Source organism: Meleagris gallopavo, chromosome 4 (assembly GCF_905368555.1).
Source record: "Meleagris gallopavo chromosome 4, MGAL_WU_HG_1.1, whole genome shotgun sequence".
Classification (NCBI taxonomy): Eukaryota; Metazoa; Chordata; class Aves; order Galliformes; family Phasianidae; genus Meleagris; species Meleagris gallopavo.
This window is the reverse complement of record NC_139407.1, coordinates 42959329-42973278: the sequence shown is the minus strand read 5'-3', so window position 1 is coordinate 42973278 and position 13950 is coordinate 42959329. Positions and strand designations below refer to the sequence as shown.

General features: G+C 38.6%; 1 protein-coding gene across 2 annotated transcripts; it reads left to right on the top strand.

The window, feature by feature from the left end:
* Positions 1–5: 5 nt before the first annotated feature.
* VPS37A (VPS37A subunit of ESCRT-I) lies at positions 6–12620 on the top strand. 2 transcript variants are annotated; one of them, XR_014883135.1, is made up of 12 exons: positions 6–283; positions 2994–3068; positions 3930–4044; positions 4917–5017; positions 5896–6112; positions 7143–7213; positions 9278–9405; positions 9498–9556; positions 9643–9711; positions 10767–10958; positions 11596–11676; positions 11889–12620. XR_014883135.1 is itself a non-coding variant. In XM_085223070.1 (12 exons), exons 1-11 carry the CDS (start codon positions 156–158, stop codon positions 11674–11676), a joined length of 1188 nt encoding a protein of 395 aa, XP_085079196.1. In that variant the 5' UTR covers positions 11–155; the 3' UTR covers positions 11889–12620. The 2 variants fall into 2 exon arrangements, 1 of the variants encoding a protein (XP_085079196.1); XM_085223070.1 differs by having other exon boundaries at positions 11–283; positions 10767–10910.
* Positions 12621–13950: the final 1330 nt, after the last annotated feature.

Below are 13950 nucleotides of genomic sequence, written 5' to 3'. Positions count from 1 at the left end.
TCCCTCTCTGACGGAGCGGCGCGCAGCGATGACGCTACTGGCGCGCGGCCGCGGAAGTAGAGGGGGAGGAGGCGGTGGCGAGGTGCGCGTGCGCGCGCGGAGGCCGGGCCGAGGTTCCGCCGGTGTCCGGCCGGCCGTCGGGCCGCGGCGCGGCTATGAACTGGCTGTTTCCTCTCGGTAAGGGCGGCGGCGCCTCCTCGTCCGCCGCGCCGCTGCCCGCCCTCACCAGTCTCCAGCAGCAGAAGCAGCGGCAGATCGAGTCCCTGCGCGGTGCGCACGCCTCGTGAGTGGCCGCGGCCGGGTCGGGCGCTCCGTCTGGGCCTGGGCGTGACTTCGCGCCCGGAGGGCCCTCCTGCCGACCCCGGGCCGGGATCGGGCCGAGATCGGACCCGTCTGTGTGAAGCCCTGACGGGTCCTGCCGGCCCTCGGCCTGCCCGGGGCGGGAGAACGGAGCGGCTCTGCGGGACGCGGCCGGGAGGCGGGGGGAGCTTCCCGGGAAGGGGTTAGAGGAGCGTGCTTGTTGAAAGCGAAGGGTGAAACATCCGGTGTAAAGGTTCTGTCACTCGAGCAGCAGCAGCACGGCAGCCCTGCTGGCCCTGGGAGCTGTTCTGCTGAGGCACAGCTTTTCTTCGTTGAGAACGGACTGTACGAGAGGCTTGCTTTCCCTGGATGCTCGCTGCAGATGTAGGCAGGGTTTTTTCCTGTGCAACAGCCACAATTTTACAGCAATAGACCTTTCTTCATTCTGAGAAATTTCTGATGGCAGAACTGCTAATCAGTTTCACGCATTCTTGATCTGCTAACTGTGCTCGTCTCCTTTTACAAAGATATCCACACTTCAGAACTCTCCAGTATATTTTCAGTGAGCATGTAAGCGGTCATTGAGCTTCTGAGGAAGCCAGTCCCACTGAAATGGTTTGATAGCAATCTCCAAAAACAATTTGTAAGAAGGAAAGAGAATGTTTTGTGTTGTGTTCTGCTGACACCAAGGGTGAAAGAGCAACTGGTTGTGGTTGCAGACTTACTAGGTGCAGACAGCTCCTACTGTGAGTTAGCACATAGGAAGCACAAGTATGAAAATTTTGCTTATTGCTGTTGTTTGCTTGAACTTGAATGTGTTCAGAGCCAGTTTCACAAATATTTTGGAAAAGTGGCTCACTCCTCTAAGAAGTTTTCTCTTGGGTATGCAGCACCTTACTGAACTAGATGATTTTGTTGGGTCAACCTTACTGAGCACTATATTCCTGCTCTTTTTGTTGTAGTACAGAGAAGTTCACCTAAAGTTACTGTTATTTAAAAAAAAAAAAAAAAAAAAAAAAAGTTTTCTTATATTTGCTGTGTTCGCCAAAATTAAGAATGTGTAGTTTTTCCTGTGCACCCATTTCCACTTGGGAAAGAGATGATTCACTTTATTGGTTGAAGAGTTTGCTTGAAGAAGGTTTCAGCTCAATGAGGTAATTCGTTTTTTTTGTTTGTCTCCCACTTCTTCTCTCCTTCCCCAGTTCCTATAGGCTGTGCAAGTGAGGGGAGCACATTTATATACCTGTCTCAAAACAATCTTGTGTCTGGCTCTTAAGGTGCTGACATACCAGTGTCTTAAGGGTAGGAATGTGTGAGAGATTACAGTGAGAATCCTTCAGTTAAGAAAGAAGAATGGTGATTCTTGTGCATGGTGTACCAGAGGAGAACCTTCAACTCTTGTTTGTTTGCAGCTGATGTGTGATGGTTTCCCCAAAAGGCATGAGTTACCACAGAGAGAGAGTGGATACTGAGTTTCTTGGGAGAGGAATGAAGTCAGGCTGGGGAACATGTGATGCGTAGCTGGATTTGTAGTTTATTCTCTTTATTCCTGAAGCTCTGAAAGCCAGAGTTGTGAATTACGTGTGCAAATGATGCTTTGAATAGATAGGAAACATGCCTACCACTGTAATAACATAGATTTGCAGATAATGATGGTTGGGTTTTTTGGGGGGAGGACGGAAGGAAGTAATTGTACAATATCTGGCAGAGAAAGTAGGGGTATTCCTGAAATTGGGTGCAAAGAAGCTTTTAAGGAGCACCTAGCTATCATTATTACCAATCCTAGCTGTGTTCCCTCTGCTTACAGGGAGCTTATGGCAGAGGAGTATATTAGTAACCATTTGAAGGCAGGAAACATATGTGGCAGAGGAACTGGTCTGCTTGAAAGCTTTATTTTGACTGAGGGATTATAAGATGAGGCTGATTTTCTGCCCTTTCTTTAAAGCGAGATCTCAGCCTAGGTATGTTTATGTTGTCAGGTAATTATGCATCCGAGCAAAATCTCCTTCTCCTTTGCATTCTTTGGGATGCCACCTTTTCAAAACACTTTTGCTATGCATAAAATCATAGAGTGCTTTGAATGTTGAAATCACCTTTCTACTAATGTAGCTGATTTTAAAGATTTTTCTCAGAAGGAGCACATTTGAATTCAGTTTCATAAGTTTTTGTGAGAAGATTTTTCACTTGGTTTCAAGGAGTCTGTCTCTTGATTATCTGTGGATGAGGGCCTTCAATTTTTGGCAAGTAGCTTTTCTCCAGGTAAAAGTTCTTGAAAATATCACTGTAAGTGCACAAGACTTGGTGTATGCAGACAGAAATATACCTATTAAATAATTTATTATTGTATTAAGAAAGTGTTATTTGTGCTTTATACGCTGGTTTGTAGGCAAGGTAGCAATACCTTGTTGTGCATGGGATGTAAAATAAGTTGGGAGTGTTGACAGATCGCCATTGTTCTGCCTGTTTTAGTACTGTTTCTGATAATGCTGAGGTTTGAAGTTTTTTCCTTAGTCTTCATTATTTCATTATAGTATTCTGAAGCATATTGGCTTATTCCAGTGTTTTCAGTTTTATTCTTAAAAAGCTTTCAAACTAAATAGAAAATGTCTGAGGTTTTGCCCGTTTTTAGAGCATAGGTACCAAGGCTGTCATACTGAACATCAATTGGATACTAAAAATTTCTTTTTTGACAGCATTGCAGAAATTCAGAAAGATGTGGAATATCGACTGCCATTCACTGTAAACAACTTGACAATTAATATTAACATGTAAGTAAGGTGGGATATCTCTAAATGCATGTCTTAAAAATTATAATTTTCTCATCAAAAGTTGTAATGGAACATAAGTATGTCTACTTCATAACTAATTGAGGAACTATTGCCCCAATTTGCCTTAGTAGTCTTGGTAATCTGACTGAAACTAGCTCTGTCCACGATGCAGATGCTCAGGTCAAAGCGTAATTATATTTTGCCATGCTCAGTTCCTAGGATATCTGCATAATTTTAGCTGAAGGTGAGCAGTGGAAAACTCTGAGGATTTCTGAGTCTTTGAGTCCCTGACAAGTGAAAACAAATGGTAACTGACTGATCCAATGTTAACTCCTGGTATCAACTTTTACCACAGTGAAGCTTCTGGATCATACTTTGAAAGTGGTTTGTTGTAATATACCCTGTGAATTTGTTTGTGGTGAGGGGGTGCTTCTGCTTTGGTAAATGTTGATAACATTCAATTCTCAAGTTTTTTTTATTACTCAGCCCCACAGTTTTACTGACTTACCTGCAAAGTTATGCTGCATTGCCTTTAGAGTAATGCAATTTGTATGAAAGTATTCTCAACACATGATAGCTTTTTCTTTGTCGGTGGACATAATTGCATCACTGTTCCTACTGTTCTTGTCAGTAAATGCTTTCCTGTTCCATGAAAATGTAGTATTCTAATCTCTGTGAAGTTTCATTACTGACTTCTGATTTTGTAACTGAATAATCTTCTCGTGTACTTCATGGTGAATCTCTGTAACGGTTTTCATAGAAGAGTATGGTTATGTGAATTACCGTGCTTCTTCTTTGCATAAGAAGCCTTCTTGAAGCACACTTTATGGGGTGTAGTAACAATTATTCTTGTATTTACAGCTTGCTTCCACCTCAGTTTCCTCAGGAAAAACCAGTCATCAGTGTTTTCCCACCTGTGAGACATCATCTAATGGACAAGCAGGGAGTATATGTGACTGGTCCATTAATAAACAATGTATGTATAGTTTGTATTTCCACATATATTAATAGCAATTCTAGTACACTGTGGTAGATTATTGACAGTACTTCTGTTGGTTTAGTTTTTTTTAAAAAGACTAATGCTGATCCTAATCCTTCTCAAATGTTTTTGGTTTGAAAACAGAGATTCAGTACTGTTCATATGTATATGTATCCTGCTGTTAATTCTCTTCTTACTGCTATTAATGAATTTGAGTATTCCACAGAGTTAAAATTAAGATAGCTTAGAAAGTTCCTGTCTCTTCTCGTTAGTGCTGATAGCATGGTTCATGTTTCTCTATAGTGAATCACAAATTAGTAAGAAAGATGTTTTTAGACTGTTCTGTTACCTACTTTTTTCAACCCTAATCCTCTTAGAAGAATATCAAAGTTTTGCCCTAAAAAGCAGGACTTTCATATGCTGTTCTTTTTTGGTTTTCCTTTTTTCCCCCCCACCAACAGCAGTGTTGTTGGGGGAGGGGTCCAGGTTTGTTTGCTTGTTTAGAGTGACATTTCCTGAATGATGCAACTTATTATGCGTTTGATCTCTTATGTAAATCTTGTGGGCTCGTTAATTAAGTTTTCATTGTTCATCAGAAATTTTGTACTTAATTGATTCTCTGTTGACAATGGAGTATGCAAAAAAGTCTTTCGACTTTTAGTTTCTGTTCTGAATGGCTTTGCTATTTAAAACATTTGGAGGTTGTGCATAAACAATTTAGAATAGGCAACACGTTTCTGAAGTGGCTTTCAGAACTGCCATGTGGACATAGTAAATGTTCATATTCATCATATTTTTTAACTGTTAGATATCAGGAATAATTTTTCTTCTGTATCTAGCTTTAGTAATTATTTTTTCTTTAATACTAGTTTACAATGCACTCGGATCTTGGAAAAATTATTCAAAGTTTACTGGATGAGTTTTGGAAAAATCCACCAGTCCTGGCTCCTAGTTCAACATCATTTCCATAGTAAGTGTCTATAAAGATGCTGATATGTAATAGTGTATAACTAAGTTAGTTTAAAAAAGATGAAACCAAATATTAGGACGGCGGGAATATTGTGGTAAATTTACTGGGAGACACATATTTGCTGCATCTACACAAACTGATGTGTATGCTTGATGACATAAAGTATTTTGCGAAGAAATGGTAGACTTGATTGGATTTATATGCTCATGCAACTTTGTGCTTCTCTTTTCTTGAAAATGCACTAATATTTACAATAGATAAAATCTTGAATTTGCTTTACATCATCATCTGAGTGTTGTTTCTTTGTATTTTTCATAATGTTCCAGGCTTGGAAGTTGTTTTCCATTGCGCATGTGTAACTGTACAGTTTTAAATAATATACTAAATATGCAGAGCCTGAGACAGCCTTGTCTGTACAACAGTGCTTTTTATGTCTGACAGTGATATTTGGATTAGATGAAGCTGCAGCTCTGAATTTAAAAGAAATAATGTTATTGGAAAGTAGTTACGAATGTGTTGTCAGAGCTGTTAAATGCTCCATTGTAAACAAGAACTAACGAATGACACATGCATTTCTCAGGATTTTAAGATGTATATAATTTAAATTTATGTTTTAAGAAGTGTTTGAGAAGTTTTGTTAGAATTAAGAGTGTGTGATTTTTTTTTTTTCTGCTCTACAAGTAAATAGCTCAATAAAGTTGTATGTTTGTTGCACAACTATATCCTTTTTATGTTAGAAGTAAATATGAGCAGAAAATGCCAAGTTTATGGTCTTGAAAATTCAATGGTGTGTCTTGTCTGTGATCTAGCAATTATAATATCAGTGATAAGAAAAGTGTTCTAAGTAGCTGGTTGCTGACTGGTTGTGTTGGTTTTAGCCTTTACAGCAAACCAGCTGGAATGCCTCCATATGCTCCTCAGGGGTTTCCATTTCTTCCTCCATACCCGCCTCAAGAAACAAATAGAACACTGGCACCTGTGCCTGCTTCTGAATCAGTTTCTTCAAGCTACACTACAGAAAAGCCTGCTGCTCCCTCTTATGGCTTGATTGCTGATCTGCCACTACCTGTTCCAACATCAGAAATAGTGCTTCAGGTCTGTGTATTGAGATTTACTGCTTAAGCCATCAGACATTGGGTGCAAATCTACTGAAAGGCACACGTGGCATTGAATAAAACTCAAATAATTGTTTTGTTGGTGCTTGGCAAATGAAACTGTAATTCTGGTTGTGATTAAGGTTTGTTAGAAAAAACTTGAAGCCAAACATGTTTTTGAGTTTCAGTGACCTAGAATTATGCTAATATGGTTTTTGAGGTGCACTCTCCCCAGCAGCTGTGACTGTTAATCTAGATACAAAAAATGAGGTGCTTTTCTATACAGGATTTCCTGCCCAAAGGCTGTCTGGTGAGAAAAGTGTGCAGTGTCAAGCCTTCGTGTGTAGAACATGAAGAGTTTCTCATTTTTCTGCTTCAAATAGCATCTCTTTGTGGATCTGAATGTCTGAACTTGCACACTCCTCAAACTCCTGCAATCTGGAGGAATTTTTGTGAGTGCCTTCCAAAAAGGAACTTCATAGCCAAATGTTGTCTTCTACTCATCACGAGAATAAAACTCTATCTTTAGAAGCAAAAGCTTCTCTCATCTTGGAAACCACAGTTCCAGTTTTGTAGAAATTAAAATTTCTACCTCTGAAGACATATTTTTATTTATTTATTTGTTTTTTCCTCCTCTGTAAACTTTTTATGAGGGGTAGGAGGGAAGGACATGCAGGAAATCAGAATGTTAGTTTCTTTTCTCTGTTTTCAGTTCCCCGAGCTATACTCCTCTTGTCTGTTTCCTCAGTCATTTGACTCTTACGAAATTAATGACTTAGCAAAATGCAGTGGTTTTTTTTTCCCTCCAAAATTGACCTTTTTTTGACATGCCACCTCAGACATTCCTTTGTATTTTGTGTGATGATTGAGTTGAGACTTTCTTTGTTTGGAGACAGCATTACAGTTGCTTATTACTTTTCCTATTTTACTTGTTCCTGGTGAACATTCACCTCCATTTTTGGATTAATCAGGTTATCTACCAACAAATCACTCTTCAAAAATCTGCTAATCATTTCTTAACTTCCATTTAGGTCGGCCAGAACGGATTTACATACAAGATGCCTGATGTTCCTGATACCTTTCCAGAACTTTTGGAACTGAGGTAAATAATTTTTCCATAGTCGTTGAAAGGCAATTATGCTGTGTGTGATTTTGGTCATAATTCTGCATATATCACAGAAATGTCTTTGTAGTAATGATAAATAGGACAACAACCAGTTACCAAAATTGTACAGTAAGAAAGTGAGCCAGCCTTGTGTTCAGACGGGCTTCTATTTTAAGGTTTTCTGAACAGGAACAATACTTCAACACCAGAAAAAAGAGCATTTACTTCTGCTTTCCTAACTATCAATATTCTGGTGTCTTCAGGGGTTCACTAGTGACTTAATTGCTGCTAAAACAGTAGGTGGAAATTTCTAGATAGAAAAGGGACAGGGAAATGGACTTGAAACTAGTTCAGAAATGACGTTCTCTTAAGTGATTGGGCTGTAGCAAAAGGTAAACAGTGGACTACTTTGTGAGCAGCTCACTGTATGCAGCAGGGTTAGATTAGGTAAATCCAAGTGGTTAGTTGCCAACTGTCCCAGGGCGAATCACCTCCTTATATAAGTAATTCATGTACTTGTTATGCAAATATTTTCATCAAAATATATTTTATCATGTTTCAAAAATTGTGTCAATTATTCTTCCCAGCAGCTCCCTCAGCTGTAGTGAGACAGTCTTCTGAATCGGTTATCTGGGATTGGATACAATACTAACTAATTACAAATTCTGGAAGTTTTAGGAAGTCAATTTATTCATTTTCTGGCCTTGCTTCTTTATGCTGTCATCATAGGTTATTATCAATGTTATTGTCAGTGTCCTATCAAAAAGGAAAAGGCCTTGGCAATGAAAACTTCTGTTTGTTTGTTAGTTTCCTTGGACAGCTTCTGAAGAGCTTGTGTTAAATTTAGCTAAGTTAGTTATATCTTGTAGCAGCATCCTTAATATGTAACATAAAGTTTATACAGGGTATGAGAGGGTTTAGTTAGGATTTCTCAGCAATATAAATGTATTTAAAAGTCATGAACGGTAATGCAGTTACACCAAGTAGCTTTATTGGGTAGAGGTGGCAAGGCTTTGGTAGATGGGTGCTGCACTGGGGTTCTCTGTGAGAATGGGTCAGGTTCTGCCACTGTGCCAGACAGAGCAGCTATGCTCCTTCAGGACAGCTGAGCTGATCAGCAGAGCTGATGGCAGCTCTTTGAAAACATCTTTAAGAAAAAGCGAAGAGTTGTTAAAGCAATGAAGAGCTGTAAAAGCAGCAAAGAGTGAGGGGTAGGAATAGGTTGGGAAAGTGTGAGTCCTGAGAACAGAAAGGTCAAGAAAAGAAGGAGTGCAGGAAGGACCATGGAGCAAATATTTACCTGCAGAGAACCAAAAAGCAAGTCAAAGCAGTCCATGGAGGACTCTATGCTGGAGCAGGTAGATATGCCCTGAAAGAGACTGCTGCTGCAGAGACCCCACATTAGGAGGCTCTCCTGCCATGAGCTGCAGCCCATGGAGAGGACATACACTGGAGCAGAGGGAAAAGTTGAGGAGGGAGCTGCAGAGCATAGTGTTAAGGTCTGACTACAACCCAAATTTCCCTTGCGGTAGTGGGGGAGGGGGGTGGCGGGGGGAGTTGGGAATAAAAGAGTGGAATTGAGCCTAGGAGCAAGTTTTTATCTTTGTTCTCAGCAACTAACTCAGCTGGCATTAGATTAAAATATTTTTTTCATGTTGAATGTGTTTGGCCTGTGACAGAAATCAGTAGGTAGTCTCCCTGTATCTGTCTCAAGCCATGCACTTTTCCATCTTATTTTTTTCCTACATTCTACTAAGGAACAGAGTGAGGGGCAGTTGGCTGCCAGGTGCCAGTTCAGCCAAGGTCAGTCCACCACAGTAGCATTAAAACTGCTTTGAAGTAAAGCTTAAAATGCATCTTAATGTAGAGGTTTTGAAGCACACTGCTACATAATAGAGCTCGCAATCCAGGAAAAAAGGGTAAAAAGCTGTGGCTGAGAATACTGTATCTGTGAAGTTCCCAGTGAATTCCTCAAACTTTTGTCTTTTGACAGAAATGAAAGACTCTTTGTGTAATGCTTATTTTTAACTTCAGGTATGTTTTCTTTCTGTTTGAATGTAGTATATCAGAGCTGACCAGTATGAATGAGAAGGAGGAGGTGTTACTGGAACAATTTGTGAATCTACCACAACTGAAGCAAATCATTACTGATAGAGATGAGTTAGTGAAAAGCATTGAAGAGCTGGCAAGTAAGATGTCAAAAAAAAAATAATATTTGTAGCTCCATTCTGAGCACCGAATCCTTTAAAATAATAATAATAATAGGAACTTTATTTTACAGAAAAAAATTTGTTGCTGGAGCCCAGTCTAGAGGCAAAAAGACAGACAGTGTTGGATAAAGTAAGTGAATAGTAAAATCTTTTTAAGAAATTAGTTGCGATATTTTGCTTTTTCAGTGGGAAAACATTCTTTCTTCTTTCTTTCAGTATGAGCAACTCACACAGATGAAAGCAGCCTTTGAAAAAAAGATGCAAAGACAGCATGAACTTAGTGAGGTATAATCTCTTTATCTTAAGAATGCTTCACTAAACTTAAGATTTGATTTGTATCTTTATCCAAACAGAATATTCTGATTAGATTCTAATTTTATGTGCAATAACAAGATTCACATTAAAGATGAAATAAAGTAGTATGAAGTTCCAACCAGTTTGAGAGCAAAATAGTGTTAAAATTGCACTGCTGTTTTTTCTTACAGTACTGTAGAAACAAAGTTGGAAGGGCATATGATGAGCCTTTAGAGCTGCTCTTAAGTACTGTGGCATGGAGTTTTAAGAGTAAAATTACTTACAAAGAAGCGTTTAGTTAATTGTGCCCATTTGACATAGCAAACTTGTAAAGCTGTACCTGATTGAAATGATTAAAACAATTGCTGTAGAAACTTAAATTCTGTGCTTCACTGCATATGCTTACTTTGTGCAATGTGTTGCACATGCTGTTGAACTGGCTTCTGGCATTGAATTCCACGCAGTGCTGTTTCTTAGAGATTCATTTGGTCACTTAGACTTTCTTGTAGTAAAACATGTGGCCACAAAGATGATAAAGGACCTGGAGCACCTCTCTTATGAGGACTGAGTGACCTGGGTCTGTTCAGCCTTGAGAAAAGGAGACTGAGAGGGGATCTGATCAATGTCTTTAGGTGTGGGAGGCAAAGGGACAAGACCAGACTCTTTCAGCATTGTGCAGTGATAGGACAAGGAGAAACGGCCACAAATTGAAGCACAGGAAGTTCCACATGAATATGTGTAAGAACTTCTTCATGGTAAGGGTGATGGAGCATTGGAACAGTCTGCCCAGAGAGGTTGTGGAGTCTCCTTCTCTGGAGGTGATGAAGATCCAGCCTGGATGCTTACCTGTGCAACCTGGTCAAGAGAGCCTGTTTTGCATGGGGGTTGGGCTAGATGATAGCTGAGGTCCTTTCTAGCCCCTGCGATTCTGTGATTCTGTATTATTCACGTATCTCATATTTATATAGCCATCTATCTTTTTTTCTTCTTGGAAATGTGGATTTAGATGGGCAGTGCAATATTAATAGAAGTTTTTATTTTCTTAGAGTTGCAGTCCAAGTGCTCTGCAAGCCAGACTTAAAGTAGCTGCTCATGAAGCTGAAGAGGAATCTGACACTATTGCAGAAGACTTCTTGGAAGGCAAAACAGAAATAGATGACTTTCTTAGTAGCTTCATGGAAAAGAGAACGGTATATAAAATACAAGTCATTCTAATCTGAGAGATATACAGAATATAGGTAATAAATTAAGACAGATTTTGAGCAGTGTTATAATTCAGAGGGTGCTTTAGCAAGCTCCAAAAAGTTTCATTCTATTTAAAATAGAATCAGCGTTCTGGATGCAATAAATTTAAGGCAGGAATGAAAAGATCTCCTCCACTAGATCTCTGCCTGTGCTCTTGCAGGTATTTTTGTGCCAGTTTTCCGTGTATTGTCTGTAGATATAGGGAACATAGATGTGTAGGCAATTTTATATTTGGGAAATTGATACAGCATGACATTATAATGAATAACATAATGCTGAATTTATTAAAGTTCTTTAATTAAGTCTTTTGATGGCTATCTCCAAATAAGTTGCAGGTTCAAAATCAGTGCTCATATAGTGATGAGTGCAACTTACTGTATAATGCACCTTTTTTTAAAGGTACCTGATAAATGCATTTCATAATAAAGGAAATGTTTTTCATGTATGCGATTGTGGATGGAACAATGTTATCACTATACATAGTTGTTCAGCCTTAAGTTGGGAAGGGAGGTTCACAGGTCTTTCCCTTCTTAAAGAGCCTATAAAGTAGCTAAGTCATTAAAGAGAATCTGCAGTATGTGTTGTGCAAAATTCCTTTCAGAATTGACTCTCCTGTCTCTTGTTTTCCAGCTCTGCCACTGTAGACGAGCCAAAGAAGAAAAACTTCAACAGGCAATAGCAATGCACAGCCAATTTCATGCTCCGCTATAGGTAAACTGCTGTTTTAATATTTGTGATGAACTTTTTATTTAATCTACCACATTGTTACATACAAATTGCTAACTGCAATGGATTTGTTGTAATGCCTAGAGTTTTAATAATGCTTTGCTTGGGAATAAAGTGTGCTGCACCTGTTCACTGAAATTTAAGACACTATTCCTGGAGGAGTTAATATATCTAATTATGGAAATCTGTCTTTACAGGTTTCCTGCAAACTACATCTGCCAACAGAAGAGTGAAAAACCCAGTAAAGCACACTTTTTAATAACTATTATTTGCAAATAGGCATTTCATCTTATGTGGTTGTATTTATAGAAGAGATTGTATACAGAGCTGGGACTGTTTTTGTACAAATTAGAATGTCTCTTTATATTCTCATTGTACTCAAGAATCCTTCTATTGCAAACTTTGCACTAATTTCTTGTATTTATTGTTGATAGTTCTTATTATATTTAAGTTCCTGCTGCTATACCCCATTCTTCAAATATTAAATATCGAAATATGTAATTTTGACTAGCTTTTTACATTTTTATAAAAGCATAATTCATATCTTTTGTATTTTGAAATTTAAATGGATTTGGCTTGATCTGTGGAAGAGTTTGAGATAAATGGTGATAGAGCTTTGGAAACTGAAAAAGTTCGTAATTGGAGATAGTCAGTAAATTCACAAGCTGTTTTTTCTTGAAGCCAAAATGTTTAAGAACAATTTTTGTTACTTTTAAGTAATAACACAAAACTAATTATAGCCTGTACTCTGTTTTGGATAAGCAGATCTGGATTAAGCAAAGGTTGTGTTGGAACAAACTATATTGGAAACAAAATGGAATGAATGATCTCTGTGTAGATTTGATATGTTGCTCCGTAGCACCGATGCACTTGATTTCAGGTGTGGCCTGGTACCTAGCACTGTAATTAAACACAATTTCATCTAACAATTTCATTTTCATGTTTGTTTTTACTTACTGAGAAATGAGTCAGATTACCTTCTAGTTTGTATTTTATGCAATACGACTATGTGTGAAGAACTACAATACAAAATTTAATTCTGAATTTCTTTTGAAGTAGCAGTTACTCTCTTATTTTTAAGCAACAAAGGAACTGATCTGGCTACAGTTAGGTTGCATATTTTGTTAAGGCCAATGATAAATTTGTAAGTGAGCCTTAAGCCTGCCCTTTAATCACTGAATCTTGTCTCAGGTTAGACAACTTGTTTGTTTCTTTTTTTAGTGTAAGCATGTATTAGATGAGAATGGCTAGGACTAAGTGCAGTATACTGTAGGACAAAAATACAACCCCTAAGCACATGTATGTATATTCTCTCTTGCTCTTGCAAAAAGGCAAGATCTTGTTCTGGTCAGTGAATTAGATTTTTGTGGAGGTGATGAAGTTCCAGAACAGCAGTACTGTTCTTGAAGAGAAAGAACTGAATAAGTAATCTGTCAGGGAGCCTGCTTCTTCCTTATCAGGAAACAGTTTGGAGATAACCCTCTTAACTAAGATATTGTTCTATTTTACCTAGGTAGGGCCACAAAGCATCAATGAGACAGATTCAAGTCTCATTCTAAAGCAGGTCATAGAATCATTAAGGTTGGTTCAGGAGAGTACTTTCCTGGATCGCTATCAGTCCTAAACTCAATACTGGCAAAATGGGACAGGATATTTCTTTGGAACTGGAAAAAAATGAGTAAATTTGAAGTTGAAAAAAAAAACCAACAAGCTTAATTGTAAGAAGTCAGTACCACAGGCTAGTGAATCTTCAAATGGGACATTAATATCAGTCCTGTTGTACTTTACAGTATTGTGGTTGTCTGTCTTAAGCTGCTGCCTTTCACGGCAAATGTATTACTGCTGTTTGATGAGGTTGTGGTGTTGTTTTTTGTAAAGCTGGCCCAAATTCTGAGATTGGCTATCCCAAGAAAAATACAACTATGGTCCAAATCAAAAAAGATACATAGGTGCCTGAAGAAAAAATTAATTGTAAGTGCCACTGATTAAGCAATAATGTACAGAATATCTTAAAAGATAAATTCCACTGACTGTGCATAATAGTGCTTTTTATATTGATATAGTACTTCTGCTAATTTGATAACTAAAGCCCTAATTCAACACAAGCTTGCATGCACAAGGTTTTCAGGAGGCTCTGGACACAGATCTCCCAGTAATGTGATTTCTGCAGCTCTTTCTCAGTTGGACAACTGTTTTTCCTGCACATTTCATAATCTTATGGAATTGCTGCCTTCTGTTGAACATTACATATTACGGTGC